Source organism: Amblyraja radiata, chromosome 28 (genome assembly GCF_010909765.2).
Source record: "Amblyraja radiata isolate CabotCenter1 chromosome 28, sAmbRad1.1.pri, whole genome shotgun sequence".
Classification (NCBI taxonomy): Eukaryota; Metazoa; Chordata; class Chondrichthyes; order Rajiformes; family Rajidae; genus Amblyraja; species Amblyraja radiata.
This window is the reverse complement of record NC_045983.1, coordinates 19,263,507-19,280,765: the sequence shown is the minus strand read 5'-3', so window position 1 is coordinate 19,280,765 and position 17,259 is coordinate 19,263,507. Positions and strand designations below refer to the sequence as shown.

Here is a 17,259-nt window from a genome sequence, read left to right as displayed (position 1 = left end):
TTTTTGGCTTCAAAAGAAAAACAAGATTTGTTTCTAAAGTAAAAACCTAATTTTATCTTTAGTTTTTTCACAAGTTGTTGGATATGAGGTTTAAAAGAGAGAGAATCGTCAATTATAATTCCCAGATATTTATATTGAGACACAGATTCAATCACAGAGCCCTGCAAATTGGTGATAGGAGGGAGGTCCGAGGGCTTTGATTTAGCTTTAGTGAAGAGCATGAGCTTTGTCTTGTCAGCATTTAAAACAAGTTTTAAATCACACAGGTTACGTTGCACAGTGTTAAAAGCAGTTTGGAGCTGACAGAGAGCCTGATTTGGGGTAGACGCAGAGCAATATATCACTGTGTCGTCAGCATAAAAGTGAAAATTTGCGTTCGGAGCTTTATGATAACATTATATGACTCTATGACTAAATTACTTTATGATACCTTTCCTAATACGTTGCTTCACTTTTTTGCTACAGTAACACTCCTCCTCCATATCTCCCGTCAACACAAAGATATTCATGATACGAGATCATTTGTTACACTTACACTGTACATCAGGATGGAGCACCATGAAGAGCAAGGCCCAGTTTAGGGTGGTGGAGGTGGTCTCTGTACCTGCAGCAAAAAGGCTCAATAATGTCCCCATCAGATTGGAGTCCAGGAAACTTGTGTTGTGGCTGTGTTTCATCTGAGACCCAAATAAGAGAACCAGTGTTAAGATGTAGAATCAAAAATAGATCATAGGAACAGTGCTGAAGTCAGCCATCCTGTGTTAAAAGTGCCTTGAAATGGTATAATACTGGTGAGGTGAAAACTCAGACCAATTCTGGTCTGAACACTCAAGGAAGACGTTATTCCAGTCGAGATCCTGATGAAGGTTGAAAGGAGACATGAAAAGGGTCCTCTGGACCAGGACTGGATTAGACAGAGCAGACAGAGAGAAGAGAAAAGGCAAAAGCTGAGAATTGTTGATCTGAAATTGATGGGCATCATCGAACCCTTCATGTAATTGAAGATCCAATTGGTACAGAGCATTGCACAATGCCAGCTGTGAAAATGATGCAGAGAGGCTTCAGGGGATATAGATAGGAGAAGTGAACAGGTGAGGAAATGGCAGACAGAATATGATGAGGATGCTCCACATTGATGGATAATGGAAAGAAAGGCTATTTCCAGGTGAAGAATTGAAAAGACTGGTGTTCAGAGAGAAATGGGTGCACTCTGAACCAAATGCGTGGAAATGGGACCAGTTGAGATTGTACAATAGTCAGAATGGACTGTTTCTGTAATGCAAACTCCATGATGAATCTATGGTAAAGAACATACAGATACACAAATTAATTCAGATGGTAAATGGCGGCACGGTGGCGCAGCGGTAGTGTTACAGCCTTACAACGCCTGCAACGCGGGAGACCAGGGTTCGATCCCGATTATTGGTGCTGTCTACGGAGTTTGTACGCTCTCCCAGTGACCGCGTGGGTTTTCTCCGAGATCTAAGTTTTCCTCCCACACTCCAAAAACGTACAGGTATGTAGGTTAATTGGCTTGGTGTATGTGTAAATTGTCCCGAGTGTGTGCAGGATAGTGTTAATGTGCGGGAATCATTGGACAGCGCAGACTCAGTGTGCCGAAGTGCCTGATCCGCGCTGTATCTCTAAACTAAACTAAATTAAACAAGCAGGAAGATTTGGGTACAACTATAGAGATATTTTGCTCCATTATCTACGACCCAGGTGAGTCTGCGCCTGGAATATTGTTTCTGGCCTCACAATCTAAGGAAGGACAGGTAACAATACCGAGTGTAGGGCACTGCAATCACAGTCCCTTCGTCACCAAGGAGGCAACATGGGAAAGGAATGGAAAACACGACCACATAAAGCACTGGGATCAATTTCCCTCCAGGGATGAATAAAGTTTTAACGTAACGTATCGTGCCTGGAATACCCCAATAATCATCACCTACCTTCTCCCGTTGTGTAAAGAAAGCATCAATGAAGTCCCTGGGATCATCTGGATCCCATGTATCTTTGTGCCTTGTGATTCTTTCTTCGATAAACCGAATGATTTTATCTTGATTTTCATATATTTTGTTTTGTGGGCCCGGGAGGTGTCGAACAAAAGGGAAGGTATTCGTCAGCTGAAACAAAGACAGGACTTGAAATTAAATACATTCTTATTCATAAGGGGATTGAAGGCTTTGTGGCCAAGTTTGCAGATGATGCTAAGATGGGTGGAGCGGCAGCTAGTGCAGAGGAAGCAAGGACTCTGCAGAAGGACTTGGACAAGTTAGGAGCGTGGGCAGAGAAGTGGCAGATGAAATTCAGTATAGCAAAGTGCTTAGTCATGCATTTTGGTAATAAGATAAAGGCGTAGAGCTTTATTCTTACATAGGCATAAAGTGCTGTCTGTAGGGAGTTTGTACGTTCTCCACGTGACCTGGGTGGGTTTTCTCCGAGATCTTCGGTTTCCTCCCACACTCCAAAAACGTAGAGGTTTGTAGATTAATTGGCATGGTAAATGTAAAAACTGTCCCTAATGGGTGTAGGATAGTGTTAATGTGTAGGATCGCTGGTCGGATCGGACCCGGTGGGCCGAAGGGCCTGTTTCCACACTGTATCCACGGTGGTGTGGGGGGGTGAGGGGGAAACCGCTTCGGTCGCCTCCTCCATGGAGAGGTGAGTTTTTCCAGGTCGCCTTCCCCGTGGCCTAACATCAAGGATCGACGCGGCCTTTCCCGGAGACGCGCCCGGGGCTTCAGCGGCGGACGCAGCGTGGACTCTCGCCGTGGAGCGGGCGACCCTCGCTGGGGCTCGCTGGAGGGGAGCGCTCCGTTTCGCTGGCCCGGGGCAGCCGGCAGCCTGAAGTCGCGGCCTGAAGCCGCGGTCTGCAGAGCTCCAGCTGGTGCGGCGTCTACAGCCCGGGATCCCTCGTGGGGGACCCGGGGGAAGAAGAAGCTTCCACCGCCGGCCCGCGGCCAACTTCTACCGCGGGGCCGGCATGGACTTACCATCACCCCTGGAGGGGAGCTTCGACCGCCAGCCCTGCAGTCTACGGTGCTTCTGGCTGCAGCGGGGACTTTAAATCTCGACCGCCGGCCTGCAACAATCTAAAGCCGCGGTCTCCGGTGAGGAAGAGCCGATCCTGGACTGACTGGACTCTGGTCCTGTACACTGGGGGGAAATGGAGGAGGACTGGCCAAATTTTTGTGCCTTCCACCACAGTGATGAATGCTGTGGTGGATGTTTGTGTTACAGTTTTATTGTGTGTTCTTTATTATTGTACTGCTGCTGACAACCCAAATTTCCACCAACCCTGGTTGTGTGGCAATAAATTATATCTATCTATCCATCTCGAAACGAAAAATTAAACTAAAGAGGACTGGAATACAAAAACTGAGATGTAATACTGAGGCTCTATTAAAGTGCTGGTCATGCCGCATTTGGAGTACTGTAAACAATTTTGGGCATCATATATGAGGAAGGATGTCCTAGCACTTTAGAGGGTCCAGAGGAGATTTACAAGAATGATTCCAGGAATGAGTGGGTTAGCATATGATGAGCCTTTGACATCACTGGGCCTGTGCTCGCTGGAGTTAAGAACGTTGGGGGGGACGGGACCTAATTGAAACTAACAGAATAGTGAAAGGCATAGAGTGGATGGGGAAAGGATGTTTCCAATGGTGGGAGAGGCCACGATAAGAGGTTATAGCCTCAGAATTAAAGGACGCTCCTTTAGAAAGGCGAGGAGAAACTTCTTTCGTCAGAGGGTAGATAATATGTGGAACTCGGTGCCACGGAAGGCTGCGGAGGCCAAGTCAATGGATATTTTTAGGTAGTTTGTAGTAGAATAATCCTGCGGTGGTTGATCCAGATAGGAGCCAGCTTCAGAATAATTTGCTGCTGTGTGTTACCACTAACCATCTCACCCCAGCCCAGCTGCTTCAGGGCGCAGTGGTGCATTTCTCAATCCTCTCATTGCCTTCTGCTGTGAGCAGCAAGAGAAGGCCTGAGTAGATCTTCACTCAGATAACGTTGCCTATTTCCTTCGCTCAATAGATGTTGCTGCACCCGCTGAGTTTCTCCAGCATTTTGTGTACACCCAATTATGGTCTCACTGCTTGTCCTTTAAGGACCCATCTGATCCATATTCACCATGTGCTAATATTTCGTAAGATAACCCTCCACACGCATTTTGAAAATCAAAATCAGAACTGAGAAAGAGAGAACACAAGTTAGTTTTAGGTTGTGGGAGGTGGGACAGAGCGAGTAGGATTAACTAATTAATTCTTGGTTTTATTAACGGCTGATGAAGCCATTTAATTAATAGGTTACTGAGGCTCATTAATGAGAGAGAACATAAAGCAAGGAATATGTAAAGTTAATGCTTAGTAGATTGTTAATGAAATTACAGAGTGTTAATGAAATTACAGAGAACTCAAATAAATGTTACATTCCCACTCCAACGTGTGTCTGTGGCTTCCTGTAATGTTATAATGAGGACCAACGTAAACGTGAGGCATAATACCTCGACCTTCTTCCAGACACATTCCAACCTTCTGAACTCAATATCAATCTCAACAACTTCACATAACTTGCTTCCTCTGTTTATATCAGAACTTCCGCTTCTGCTGTAAATTACCCATCTATAATATTTACTCAATTATTTTCTCTCTACTACCACCGGCTGGAATACATTTGAGACGGACTTATACGCAGAGCCTTACATTGCCCACAAGTGGTACATTGTCAAATGAACAATCTGCCTTACCTGACCCCAAAATCCACCTTCCAATACACAGCTTTCTTCAAGTACGTGCAAAAATGTAAGGAACTTTTCGTCACAATATTCAAAACGTTCTCCAAAGATAATCGAACAGATAATATTTGCAGTTGCATAAGTCAAGTGGAAGTGTGGATCAAAAGGGCAACCTGAATAAATGGAAAGGTATTATAGGTATTTTTTCCCCAAAGTAACGATGGTAGAAACAATGAAATGCTGAAGAAACAGTCTGTAGTAGGACATATATCAGCTGACATAAGATGAAGGTTGTATGATTACAATCTTAAAGATAGTGGAGTCAAGGGATATGGGGAGAAGGCTGGAATGTGGATGATCAGCCATGATCACAGTGAATGACGGTGCTGGCTCGAAGGGCCGAATGGCCTACACTTACACCTATTGCCTATCCTTTCTATTCCTGTTGGCACAAACTGCTCATTGTTGCTTTTTCATGAGGTTCCCATTTCCAGTCATTTGGAACACTGCTTAACAGCACAAAAGGTTCTCACTTATACAACTTTGGTTCTTCAATGCTCAGTCACATGGCCTAATGGATCTTGGTTGACTAACATGGCAGTTTTGGAACCTCTTCACGTGGGACAAGCAACATCAATGCAGCTGTCAAACAGTGTCATCCCTCTCAGGTGAGCCCTGCTCTATCTTCAAGAGAAAGGTGAAACATTATCACAGCTCTCTTATTCCCCCCCCCCCCCCCACCCAGTTAGATGGGAGGTTGCAGTCCGAATGGCCTCTGGGAAGAAACTCCTTCTCAACCTCTCCGTTCTCACTGCATGGCAACGGAGGCGTTTGCCTGACCGTGGCAGCTGGAACAGTCCGTTGCATGGGTGGAAGGTGTCTCCCATGATTTTATTTGCTCTGGAGTTGCACCTCCTGTTGTATAGTTCCTGCAGGGGGGCGAGTGAAGTTCCCATAGTGCGTTCGGCCGAACGCACTACTCTCTGCAGAGCCTTCTTGTCCTGGGCAGAGCAATTCCCAAACCAGATGGTAATATTTCCGGACAAGATGCTTTCCACAGCCGCTGAGTAGAAGCACTCGAGGATCCTCGGAGACACTCTGAATTTCCTCAATTGCCTGAGGTGGTAAAGGCGCTGCCTTGCCTTACTTACGAGTGCTGCGGCGTGTGATGTCCATGTCATATCCTCAGAGATGTGGACTCCCAGATATTTAAAACAGCTCACCCTATCCACAGTATCCCCAGTTATCCTCAATGGAGTGTACGCCCTCGGATGATGTGCCCTCCTAAAGTCCACGATCAGCTCCTTAGTTTTTTTGATGTTCAAGAGGAGGCTGTTGTCCTGGCACCAGAGTGCTAGATCAGCCACCTCCTCCCGGTAGGCCTTCTCATCATAGAAGTGGCATCACAGTGTCATCAGCAAACTTAATTATTGAGTTGGAGCTGAACCTAGCCACACAGTCACAATAGGGGGCTGAGGACGCAACCCTGGGGCGATCCTGTGCTCAGGGTGAGGGACTTTGATGTATTCCCTCCCATCTTGACTACCTGGGGCCTGGCGGTGAGAAAGTCCAGGGCCCAGGCACACAGGGGGGTGTTGAGCCCTAATTCCAGTAGCTTCCCGGCCAGTCTGGTGCGAACTATCATGTTGAAGGCTGAACTGAAATCTATGAACAGCATCCTCACGTAGCCCCCCTTCTGGCTGTCAAGATGAGAGAGAGCGGTGTGCAAAACATGGTTTCCTTCTGTTACACACTGGCTTTGCCAAAGAGTGAAATTTCCCGCAGTAGTGTGACAATGAAATAAGGCAGAGGCTTCCTCAGTATTAACTCACCTTGTTCACCTTCAAAGGCTTTGTTTAAAAATCCAGCCTCTTCTGCAATTCGCAATTCGAGAGACTTCTTTCCGACCCCAAGGTTTTTCAGCGTCGTTAGTGCAAATCTTCTCTGCTCTTTCCACCAGTCACCATACTTTGCAAGCGCGATACCTGGATGGAGATTGCAGGAATATTGGTTCATTCAGATTTGTTTTCAGCCAGTCCTTTGAATAGAGCCTACAGAAATTGAGAGAATAACCCAGGCCCTCCTTGTGGTGGGGGTTTGTCATCTGTTCATACAATGCTCGTTCTCATAGTATACAGTTGTGTTAACATTGTACTCCATGAGACAGGATTAAGCAATCTGTAAGATTTTCACTGCCATGAAGACCTGGGAACAGGTTGACAGGAAGGTCACACTGATCGACCTGCTAGGTCTCAAAGGCTGTGCATTGGCAATTCCACTTATTTACTTCATTGAATACAGTAACTAGTGACAAGTGGTGAAACCCACACCCGCAATTCAAGGCATTTTAAAAGGGGGGTTTTCCTCAGTTAATGGTAAAAGCCAGTAACATTTATGGCATAATTCTCACACTGGCTTTTAACTGAAACTGCAGTTATGATAAACAGGACAACAAGTTACCTTGAGAGAGCACCTTCCTTTCTAATTATAAAAACTGACAGACAAGAGTGGGTTGAATAAAGAGAGAGGCACTGTAGATCTTGGAGTGTCGGCAAAAGTGGAAAATGTGTGATCTGTATTCACTGGGACAAAGGAATTCATAGCGGGAGAATTCAGGGAGAGAGATAGAGAAATTCAAAGGCACGTTAACCTTATAAATGAGAAGATATTTGATGTTTTTGCAGGGTTAAAGGTGGAGAAATCTTCTGGATCTGACATGTATCAGAGGCTGCTCTAAATTGCTAGACCCGTGACAGAAATGTTTAAATCTTTACAGGCCAAACATGAGGTGCCTGATGACTGGATGACAGCAAATGTGGTGCATTTATTCAAGCAAGACAGCAGGGATAAGCCAAGTAACAGAAAGAACCCTCCACCACCACCCTCTGCTTCCATGTACCAAGCCAATTTTGATCCAATTTGCCTATTTGGTTTGGCTCCCAATGGCTCTAATCTCTTTGGCCAGTTGCCCACGTGGGGACTTGAAAAATGTCTGACCAAAGTCCCTGCAGACGACATAAGATACACTGCCTTTCTTACCACTTATTTACTGTCTCTGGAGCCCACTTCACACTCACCTTCTCCAATCTGCTCAAAGAGCGTTTTGTTTACTGGGAACTCTGGTCGACCCGCAAAATCTTCTGATTTCTTCACCAGCGCCTCTTTCAGGGCCTTGTAGCCGCTCAACACCACCACGTTTGTCCACCCAAAGTCCAAGCTCATCACATCGCCATACTTCTTCCGCAGCTTAAAGTGGAGGAGAAGGGAGAAAGCATGAGGCTGCCATTGTAACTTTACTCATGGAGGCCAAATGCAACATTGAACAAAGACAGAACAGTCGCTATTTTCTCACCAGACCCTGCACTGGTTTATTCCACAGGCTTTACTCCTATTGTCTCCTATCTGACACCCTTTTGTTTCTTTTTCATGTCGCATTTTGTTATTGACTCGACTCATCTGCCAACATCCCCCACCCACACCCCTCACCTGTATCCTCCTCCCACTTGTCGAGCTTTACCCTGCCCAACTCTCTTTCCCAGCTATCTGCCGACTACTACAATCAGCCTGAAGAATGGTCCCAACCTGAAACGTCACCCGCTGATGTCTTCAGATTCAGAAGCATTTTATCGGGGTGCATCAATTCATGGTTTTGGAACAGCTCCATCCAATACCGCAAACAATTGCAGAGAATTGTGGACGAAGCCCAGACCATCACACAAACCAACCTTCCTTCCATTGAGGCAAAGCCAGCAGCATAATCAAGGACCAGTCGCACCCTAGCTATTTCCTCTTCATCCCTCTCCAATCAGGCAATATGTGTAAAGCCTCACACCTCCAGATTGAGGGACAGTTTTCTTCCCGGCTATTATCAGGCAACTGAACCATAGTACCAACAACCAGAGCAGTCCTGAGCTGCTGTCTACCTCACTGGCGATCATTGGTCTATCTTTAATCGGACTTTACTGGACTTTAACTTGCACTAAACGTTATTTCCGTTATCATGTATGTGTACACAGTGGATGGAGCGTTTGTAATCATGTGTTGACTTTCCGCTGACTGGTTAGCACGCAACAAAAGCTATTCACTCTACCTCGGTATAATGACAATATACCACTCGCTGTCTTTACCTTTGTGAATGACAGGTGCGGGTTGTGCAGATCCACTTGTAGAAGGTTGCCGAGGAAAGGCAGAGCCCGGGGCCCGGGAGGGTAGTTGCCACACTTCCACCTCTTCATCAAGTCAAAGGCCAGGGCAAAGACGATGCAGAACACGGCCAGCGCCGGGAACCCGCCAAACAGCCTGAGCACGACACCGGGGAGGGCCAAGAACTCCATGTTCACCGCAGATAACGAGCGGCAAACTCACTGTGAGCGGGGAGCGAGGGGACGACAGGAAACTTGGGTGTTGGAGCAGATATGAGATCAAACACAACCTGCTCCTTCCTTTCACAGCCCGTGGTCTCTCTGGTCCCGTGGGCGGGCTAGACCACGTCTTGAACCAAACACTTTATATCCGAGTTCGTTACATGAAAATGTGTTGCTCAACCTGTTGCCGGTGCATTCACATTCTCCGAATCAGGGCGTATTTCCAGTTGAAAATTCAATTCAAAGTTGTTGCATGCCCGTACCTGCAAAATTACTATCCTTCAAATTACCGCAGCACTAAACAAGCTGTAAAATGTGTGGTTACTCGTTAGCATTGAGAGAGCACTGCTCTTGGTCACTGTGGTGTTGATTGTGGCCACAATGTTTATTTTAGAGCAGCGCAGATGTATCCAAATTAAACGTGGGCTTTCCTGTTTTAAATGAGATTAATTCTGACTGGAGGTGCCATCCGAGCAGATCATCAGTTGCACGACAGTTGTACATTCTTTATTTTACTTTTTAAAAACAAATTTACAACAACCCGTGCCATTAGGTTACACGGTCAGTGCCGGGAACCTGCCAGACACCCTGAGCACGACCTCAGGGAGAGCCGAGAACTCCATGTTCCCCGGAGAGAACGAGCAGCAAACTAATGGACCAGTCCCACTTAGGCGATTTATTAGGCGACTACAAGCGTCTAAACTGTCGCCACATGGTCCCCGGTGGCCAGGTGTATGGTCATGAGTGGTCTCCTCAATCGCCCAAAGTGTCGTAGTATCTTTCTGGTCGTCGCTGGATTTTTACCATGTTGAAACATTTTCGGCAACAGTGGCGACAGTCGCCCGCAGTTGCCTAAAAATCGGCTAAGTGGGACAGGCCCATAACTGTGAATGGAGGGAGGCGAGGGGACGACAGGGAACTTCACTGAGAGACTGACCCCATCGCTCTCACGCACAGACATTGCACATTGACATCCTGACGAGGCTGTTGTGTGCGGTAGGTGTTGGAACAGATATCAGATAAGACACATCCTGCTTCTTCCCTTCACAGCCCGCGGTCTCTGGTCCCGGGGTCGCTGGCAGGTCTGACCCGGGACCAGTAACTCCACGTCTTGAACCCAACACTTTACATGTATCTTTGTCCTCCCGGCAGTCTTAGTCTGCACCCACCTATGAAAGTGTGCCCCACAACCTGATGCTGATTTCACCCTGGTTCGGATTATATAAATGTATTCCAGTTGTAAATTCCACTCAAAGGCTTTTGGGCGCTTGTACGTACAAAATTTGCCAAATTACCGCAGCACTAAACATGCTGTAAAATGTGTGGTCACTCGTTAGTATTAGGAGAGCAGTGCTCTTGGGTCAGATCATTATGGTCACTGTTAGTGTTGGTTCAGTGGCCGGTGGGGGCCACAATTTTTATTTCAGGTTAAACATGGACTTTGCGCATCCTCCAGGCAGTGTTGCCAAGGCCAGGAACACATTCTTCACCTCTGTTTGAAATTAGATTAATTCTGGCTGGAGCTGCCATCTGACCACATCATCAATTGCACTATGGTTATACATTCTTTATTTTATATTTTTATTTTTTTTAAATTACAAGATTACAACCACCCATTGTGCCATTAGGCTACACACACCTGTATAACACAACATGCAAGTTAACATGGCATTGAGTAGGGAGTTACCAAATTTTGAGATGTGAAAAATCAAGCCTGTAATTTATCCCATCAGATAAAGCATAACAAGGACTTTAATTTGATACATAATTCACTTTCATATCTTCAGTATTAAATAAGTTATGGTCATTTTCATACTCAGAAATTAGCATCTTGTTCACTATTGCTTTTCCATTAACTTAATACAAAAGCTGTGATTGAGGACAGTCAATTGACATAAAAGCCCATAACTTTCTTAAAAATTAAGAGAACTGAAAGAAATTTGCAGTTATTATAGATTGAAGCATTCTGAAACTAATATGATAAATCTTACTTGGATGACCTGAAATTAAAGTATATAATTAGTTAATTAGCTAATTAAGTAGCTAATTACAAAATTAACCGTTGAACGGAAATAGTAATAAACTCCCAGACTCTTGAAAATTCAAAAATATGATATTCCCAAGAGCAGAACTTTAATATTATTGTAACATTAAAACAAATAGTAAATACCCAACAAAAAAAATCATATTCATCAGTGTCATCAAATCAATTAAATTCATTAAAAATTCAATTACTGTATCTAGCAATGTTGCAAATTTTTGAGATTAAAAATATCAAGTCTGCAATTTATCCCATCAGATAAAGCATAAAAATAAGTTTAATTTGACACCTAATTCACTTTCACATCTTCAGTGTTAAAAAAGTTATGGCCATTTTCACATTCAGAAATTAGCATCTTGTTCCCTATTGCTTTTCCATTGACTTAACACAAAAGCTGTGATCAAGGACAGTCAAATGGCCATAACTTTATTAAAAATTAAGAGAACTGAAAGACATTTTCAGTTATTATAGATTGAAGCATTCTGAAACAAATATTAAACAATCTTACTTGGATGACCAGAAATTAAAGCATATAATTAGTTAGTTACCCAATTGTAGCTAATTCCAAAATTCAATTACTAGATCTAAACATCTATCCATTTCTTAAGAAAAGATTTACATTTTTAAATAGCCTAAGTGTCCAAAGAACATTCACACAAGAATTCACAATAAAACATGATTTTTAAATCTCATTGTCATTAATTTATAGGCCAAATGGAAGGAATTTAGTGTTTAATTGCTGTAAATTAATTGCCATTTAAATCAGCTTGCGAGTGGGATTTTGTGGAACGTGCTGGTTTGGAATGTTGTGGTTGCAGTGATTTTGAAGCCCATGTCGGCATGAAAAATACTGCCGGTTCGGAAGGGCTCCAAGTCACCTTCTCGGAACTTAAGAAACACCTTTTAATGTAAAAATAAACAGCCTACCTTGCCTTGTCCCCTACGCGAGATCCGCCCCGTTGTCGGCGTCTGCGGCTTTAGAAGATGATTTTTAATTTACTATAACAATTAAATTATCTAACTTAGTTTAAAAATAACTGCAGCGAACGAATGTCGCAGCTATTTTTCATCAGCAACTAAGCAGGCTGAACAACATCGATTTCAATAGCCTAGAGAAAACGGCGTTTTAAACCCGCCCCCCCCCCCCCACTCAAAGGTGGGGACCAGGCTCCCGTGAGGACGGCCCGGCTCGGGGCTGGAACAGGGCTTCCGTGAGGGGCTGTGACGCTACCGTGAGGACGGCCGGCCCGAGGAAGGAACGGTGCTCCCGTCGGAGTGGCCGAGCTCGGGGAGGTACGGCGTTCCCAGCCCGAGGGAGGAGCGGCGCCCGGTCGGGGCGGCCCAGCCCGAGGGAGGAGCGGCACCCAGTCGGGGCGGCCCAGCCCGAGGGAGGAGCGGCGCCCAGTCGGGGTGGCCCAGCCCGAGGGAGGAGCGGCGCCCAGTCGGGGCGGCCCAGCCCGAGGGAGGAGCGGCGCCCAGTCGGGGCGGCCCAGCCCGAGGGAGGAGCGGCGCCCGGTCGGGGCGGCCCAGCCCGAGGGAGGAGCGGCGCCCAGTCGGGGCGGCCCAGCCCGAGGGAGGAGCGGCGCCCAGTCGGGGCGGCCCAGCCCGAGGGAGGAGCGGTGCCCGGTCGGGGCGGCCCAGCCCGAGGCTGAGACGGTAACGGCACTCACGTGAGGGCGATCCGGCTCGGGGCTGGAACGGTGCTCCGGTGGCTTGCACGGTGTTCTGGCGGCGGTGGCCTGAGTCCGGGGTTCGGCCGCGGGCCAGCGGCTGCGTCAGCAGGACTGGTGAGCGGCAGCTTCGACCACCCCGGGCCGCGGTGTTTGAGCCGCGGGACAGTTGTAACATCGCCCGGGGGGTATCGCCTCAGCGCAGAAGGAGAAGAGGAGGGAAGAGACTGGAGACCTAAGACTTTTGCCTCCATCACAGTGAGGAGATGTTGGGTGGACTCACTGTGGTGGATGTTAATATGTGTTTATTGTTGTTTTTTTATTGTATTGTATTGTATGTATGACTGCTTCAATTTCGTTCAGACTTCGGTCTGAATGACAATAAAGGCTATCTAATCTAATCTAATCTAATCTAAACACATTGATTTTCTTTTCTTTAAGTGTGATAATAGTTGAAAAATTGTTAAGTACGAAAATTATATTTACTGTATCTTATTCCAAAATGTAGCTTTCAGAGGATCATTCTGCTCTGAGGCAGGGCTCACTAGCTACAAGGAACCAAACTCTGGTTCAACCTGGACCATCTACAGACAGTTGAGAGGAGACTCTCCACTGACGGTTCTCCCTTCGGTATGGAGAAACAAAGAACTGCAAATGCTGGTTTATACCAAAGATAGACACACAAGGGATTGAGCAACTCAGTGGGTCGGGCAGCATCTCTGGAGAAAAGTGATAGCTCTTCCCGACCCAAAACGTCACCTGTTCTTTATGTTCAGAGATGCTGCCTGGACCGCTGAGTTACTCCAGCATTTCTCCCTTCAGTTACTGGCTTTTTAACGGGGTTACGGGGTTGTTTTATAAGCATTAGTGAAAGGCATGGATAGAGTGGATGTTGAGAGGATGTTTGCACTAGTGGGAGAGTCTATGACTAGTGGTCATAGCCTCAGAATTAAATGGTTCCTTTAGGAAGGGGATGAGAAGGAATTTCTTTAGTCAGAGGGTGGTGAATGTGTGGATTTCTTTGCCACAAAACGCTGTGGATATTTTTAAAGCAGAGATAGATAGATTCTTGATTAGTACAGGTGTCAGGAGTTATGGGGAGAAGGCAGGAGAATGGAGTTAGGAGGGAGAGATAGATCAGCCATGATTGAATGCGGAGTAGACTTGATGGGCCAAATGGCCGAATTCTGCTCCAATCACTTATGACCTTATGATTCTGTGCATCCTTGGTGTGGCCCACTCGCCCACCATCCTTTGAACCCATCTTCACCCTGACCACAAATACAGGGTCCCACTGCCATCCTTAGCAGCTAACATTTGACCAAACTCTTCCACCCATCTTGAAGCCTGTGAGAATCCGTGGACTCCCTGATCTCAACTTTAGACGCCCAACCCACGTTTAGATGATTTATTTGTGCGATGATGCCTTGGGCCCACTGCACTGTGGAATTTATTCTCTGAGTTCCGTGTCTTTTTACAGCTACTAACCAGTTTCTAGGCAACCATTCGTTTTTTCCAGACTTTCTATCAATATATTCACAAAGTGGCCAATTTTAACTTGTACAACTAGAGCAAACAAGTAGAAGAAACTTTACAAGACTTTTACGACTAGATTGATCAAATCATTTTAGCAAAATGTTCAGTTTGAACCAATCATTCTAAATGTCATATTAATTTGCACGTCCTGTTATACTGTGTGTGTGTGTGTTAGCCTAATGGCACAATGGATTGTTGTAATCTTTAGTTTAGTTTCCAAACTTAAATAAAAATATAAACAATGAATGTCGTGCACCTCCAGCCAGAATTAATCTCATTTCAAATGGAGGGGAAGGATGTTGTAAGGGGCAAGAATGATATTGTAATTCCTTTTATTCTAACAGGCAGAATAAGCATAGTGAGATAATGTTTAATTGCTGTGTTTGTTTCATGTCGTGTCTAGAACAGTCTGGTGTATCAGGTTTATCTGGTTTGATAAACATATAGTATGTCCTATTGAGGGGCTGCTGCTCACCTGGCTTTAGTGCTTTAGTGCTGAAGAAACAAATTGGTGCCTCAGAGACAGAGTAAGAAGCACACAAAATAACCAGTGGAGTCAAACGGTTTCCTTACCGTGTCGTTCCGTGTCGTACCGTGTCGTTCCGTGTCGGACTGTGTTTTACTGTGATTAAACATTCCTGGCTGTGCATGTAAGTTTTGGTCATCTTACAAAATAAATCAGTGTTTGTTTAACTTTAACATGGAGTCTAGTGGATAACTGGAATTTATGGGACATTGGTACGACTCGCGTAGGCCGTGACTATCAACTGGTACATTCTGCCGTAACAGATGTGTTTCTGACCTTAGCTACACTGCCTGGAAGATGAGCAAAGTCCACATTTAAATCGATTACGTCGGTGTTGCTCTGAAATAAACATAGTGGCCACCACCGGCCACTGAACCAACACCACCAGTGACCATAATGATCTGTGCCAATAGCACTACTCTCCTAATGCTAACGAGTGACCCCACATTTACAGCTTGTTACAGCTACAGTAATGTGAAGGAGAATTATTTTGTAGGTACAAGTATTCAAATGCCTTTGATTGGCAAATTCAACTGGAATATATCCTAGTTTGAATAATATAAATTTATTGGGCAACAGGTTGACAAGCAGCACCTTCATGTAATGAACTTGGATATACAGTCGGTGGGTGCAGATTAAGACTGCTATGAGGGAAAAGATACATGTTAAGAGTGGTGAACAGGTTTGATGTGCTGCAGAGACAAACAACTGTACAGGGTTATGGTGTAGTGATAACTTGTAAACAGGCTCAAAGTGTACAGGAATAATCACTTACCTTTCCTCCACACAAAAGGTAAGGAAGGAAAAGAAAAGTGTGGGGTATCAGTACTGATTAAGGAAAATGATATGGTGCTGAGAGAAAACCCTTTGAGAGATCAAGGAGGGAATCCATTTGCTTAAGTGCGAAGGGAGCTATTGTGTGAGTGGGAATGTTCCTTAGGGCAGCACATAGAGATGGAGATCGAGGAGGAAAGCTGCAAGGAAGTTACAGAAGTGAAAAGAGTGGTGATATTGAGGGAACAAACAATAGGGGAGCTGCAGGCACCATCTGATGCTTTGGGTCGAGATCCTTCATCTGGACTGGTAGAGGGAGTGTGGATGTCATATGGTGATGGGACAAGTGCTAGCAAGCAGTAGGTGGATTAGAGGGGTCGATTGGCAGTTATAATAATCAGGTGGGGAGGTGTGTAGATAGTGACAGAGGCTGGGAGGTGATGTGTGGAGAACACTAGTTCCTGGTATCTGATAGCAAAGTGAAGAGTTGAATTGAGGAAGATGGTTGGTGGCAGATGGAGACAACAGGGGGTGAAGGGGGTGAGCTCTGGGGAGATGTTGGAGAAATGCCAGTGCAAGAAGATTGTAGGAGATGGGCAGATGGAGCAAATGGGGGAAGTGGGAAAGAAACAGTAATGGGGTGCATTGGGGAGTGATGGGTGTGTGTGAGGGGACCAAGGTAGACAGGAGAGAGAAAAGGATGATAGGGTGTGCGTGTTCCTTGAAATTGGAGCATTCAGTGATCATGCCGTTGGATCGTAGACCACCCGGGTGGAATATGAGGTGCTGTTCCTCTCGTTTGTGTTGGGTCTCACCGTGACAGTGGAGAAGGCCGAGGACATGCAGGTCAGTGTGGGAAGGGGAAGACAATTTAAAAACAACATCAACTGGACAGCCATATGGCCATAGTGGACAGAGTGCAAGTGCTTAGCATAGTAGACGCCTGGTCTGCATTTGGTCTCACCAATGTAGAGTAGGCTGAATGCAATTTCGCGAGGTTTTTCTGGAAGTACAGATGAAATTGTGTCTCGCCTGGAAGGGCTGTTCAGGCTCCTGAATAGGTTGCAAGTGGAAGTGCCTGGGGATGGAAGTGATGGGTGGGGAAGGATGAGTAAACCAGGGAATTAGGGAGAGAATGGTCCCTGCAGAAGGTAGCGAGGATGGTTAGACTTGACGGGTGGTGGGATCACAGCTTGCGTAAATGTTGAAGGATGATGTGCTGGAAGCGGAGGGTGGGGGTGAAAGGTAAGGACTAAGGAAATTCTAATCCTGTTCCGTCAGGGGGAAGGTGGAGTTAGAGCAGTACTGTGTGGTATGGAGGAGATGCAGATGAGAGCTTGGTCGACCACAGTGGGGGTGAAGCTCTGTTTCCTGAATGAGGACGACATTTTTCAAATGTCTGGAGTGGAAAACCTCAACTTGAGAACAGATGCTGCAGAGGTGGAGAAACTAAGAGAAAGGGATGGTGGCCTTACAAGAGACAGGGTGGGAGGATGGGAAGATGTGTCGTCTAGGTTGCTGTGGGAGTCAGTGGGTTTGTAGTAGATATCATGGGATAGTTTGACTCCTGAGATGTTTTCAGATTGATCTGAAAATGGGTGAGA

General features: G+C 45.8%; 1 protein-coding gene across 3 annotated transcripts in view; it reads right to left on the bottom strand.

The window, feature by feature from the left end:
- LOC116988938 (cytochrome P450 2D6-like) overlaps positions 1–17,259 on the bottom strand; it is a 160,972-nt gene that overhangs the window by 43,808 nt on the left and 99,905 nt on the right. For 2 of the 3 annotated variants that reach the window (XM_033045981.1, XM_033045983.1), the window contains exons 5-6: positions 1,953–2,126; positions 536–677 (exon numbers count right to left, since the gene is read on the bottom strand). The exons of the other annotated variant lie outside the window; for it this stretch is intronic. In XM_033045981.1, the coding sequence (XP_032901872.1) occupies positions 536–677; positions 1,953–2,126 (316 nt within the window). The remainder of the gene's footprint in view (positions 1–535; positions 678–1,952; positions 2,127–17,259) is intronic. 3 annotated transcript variants of the gene reach the window in all.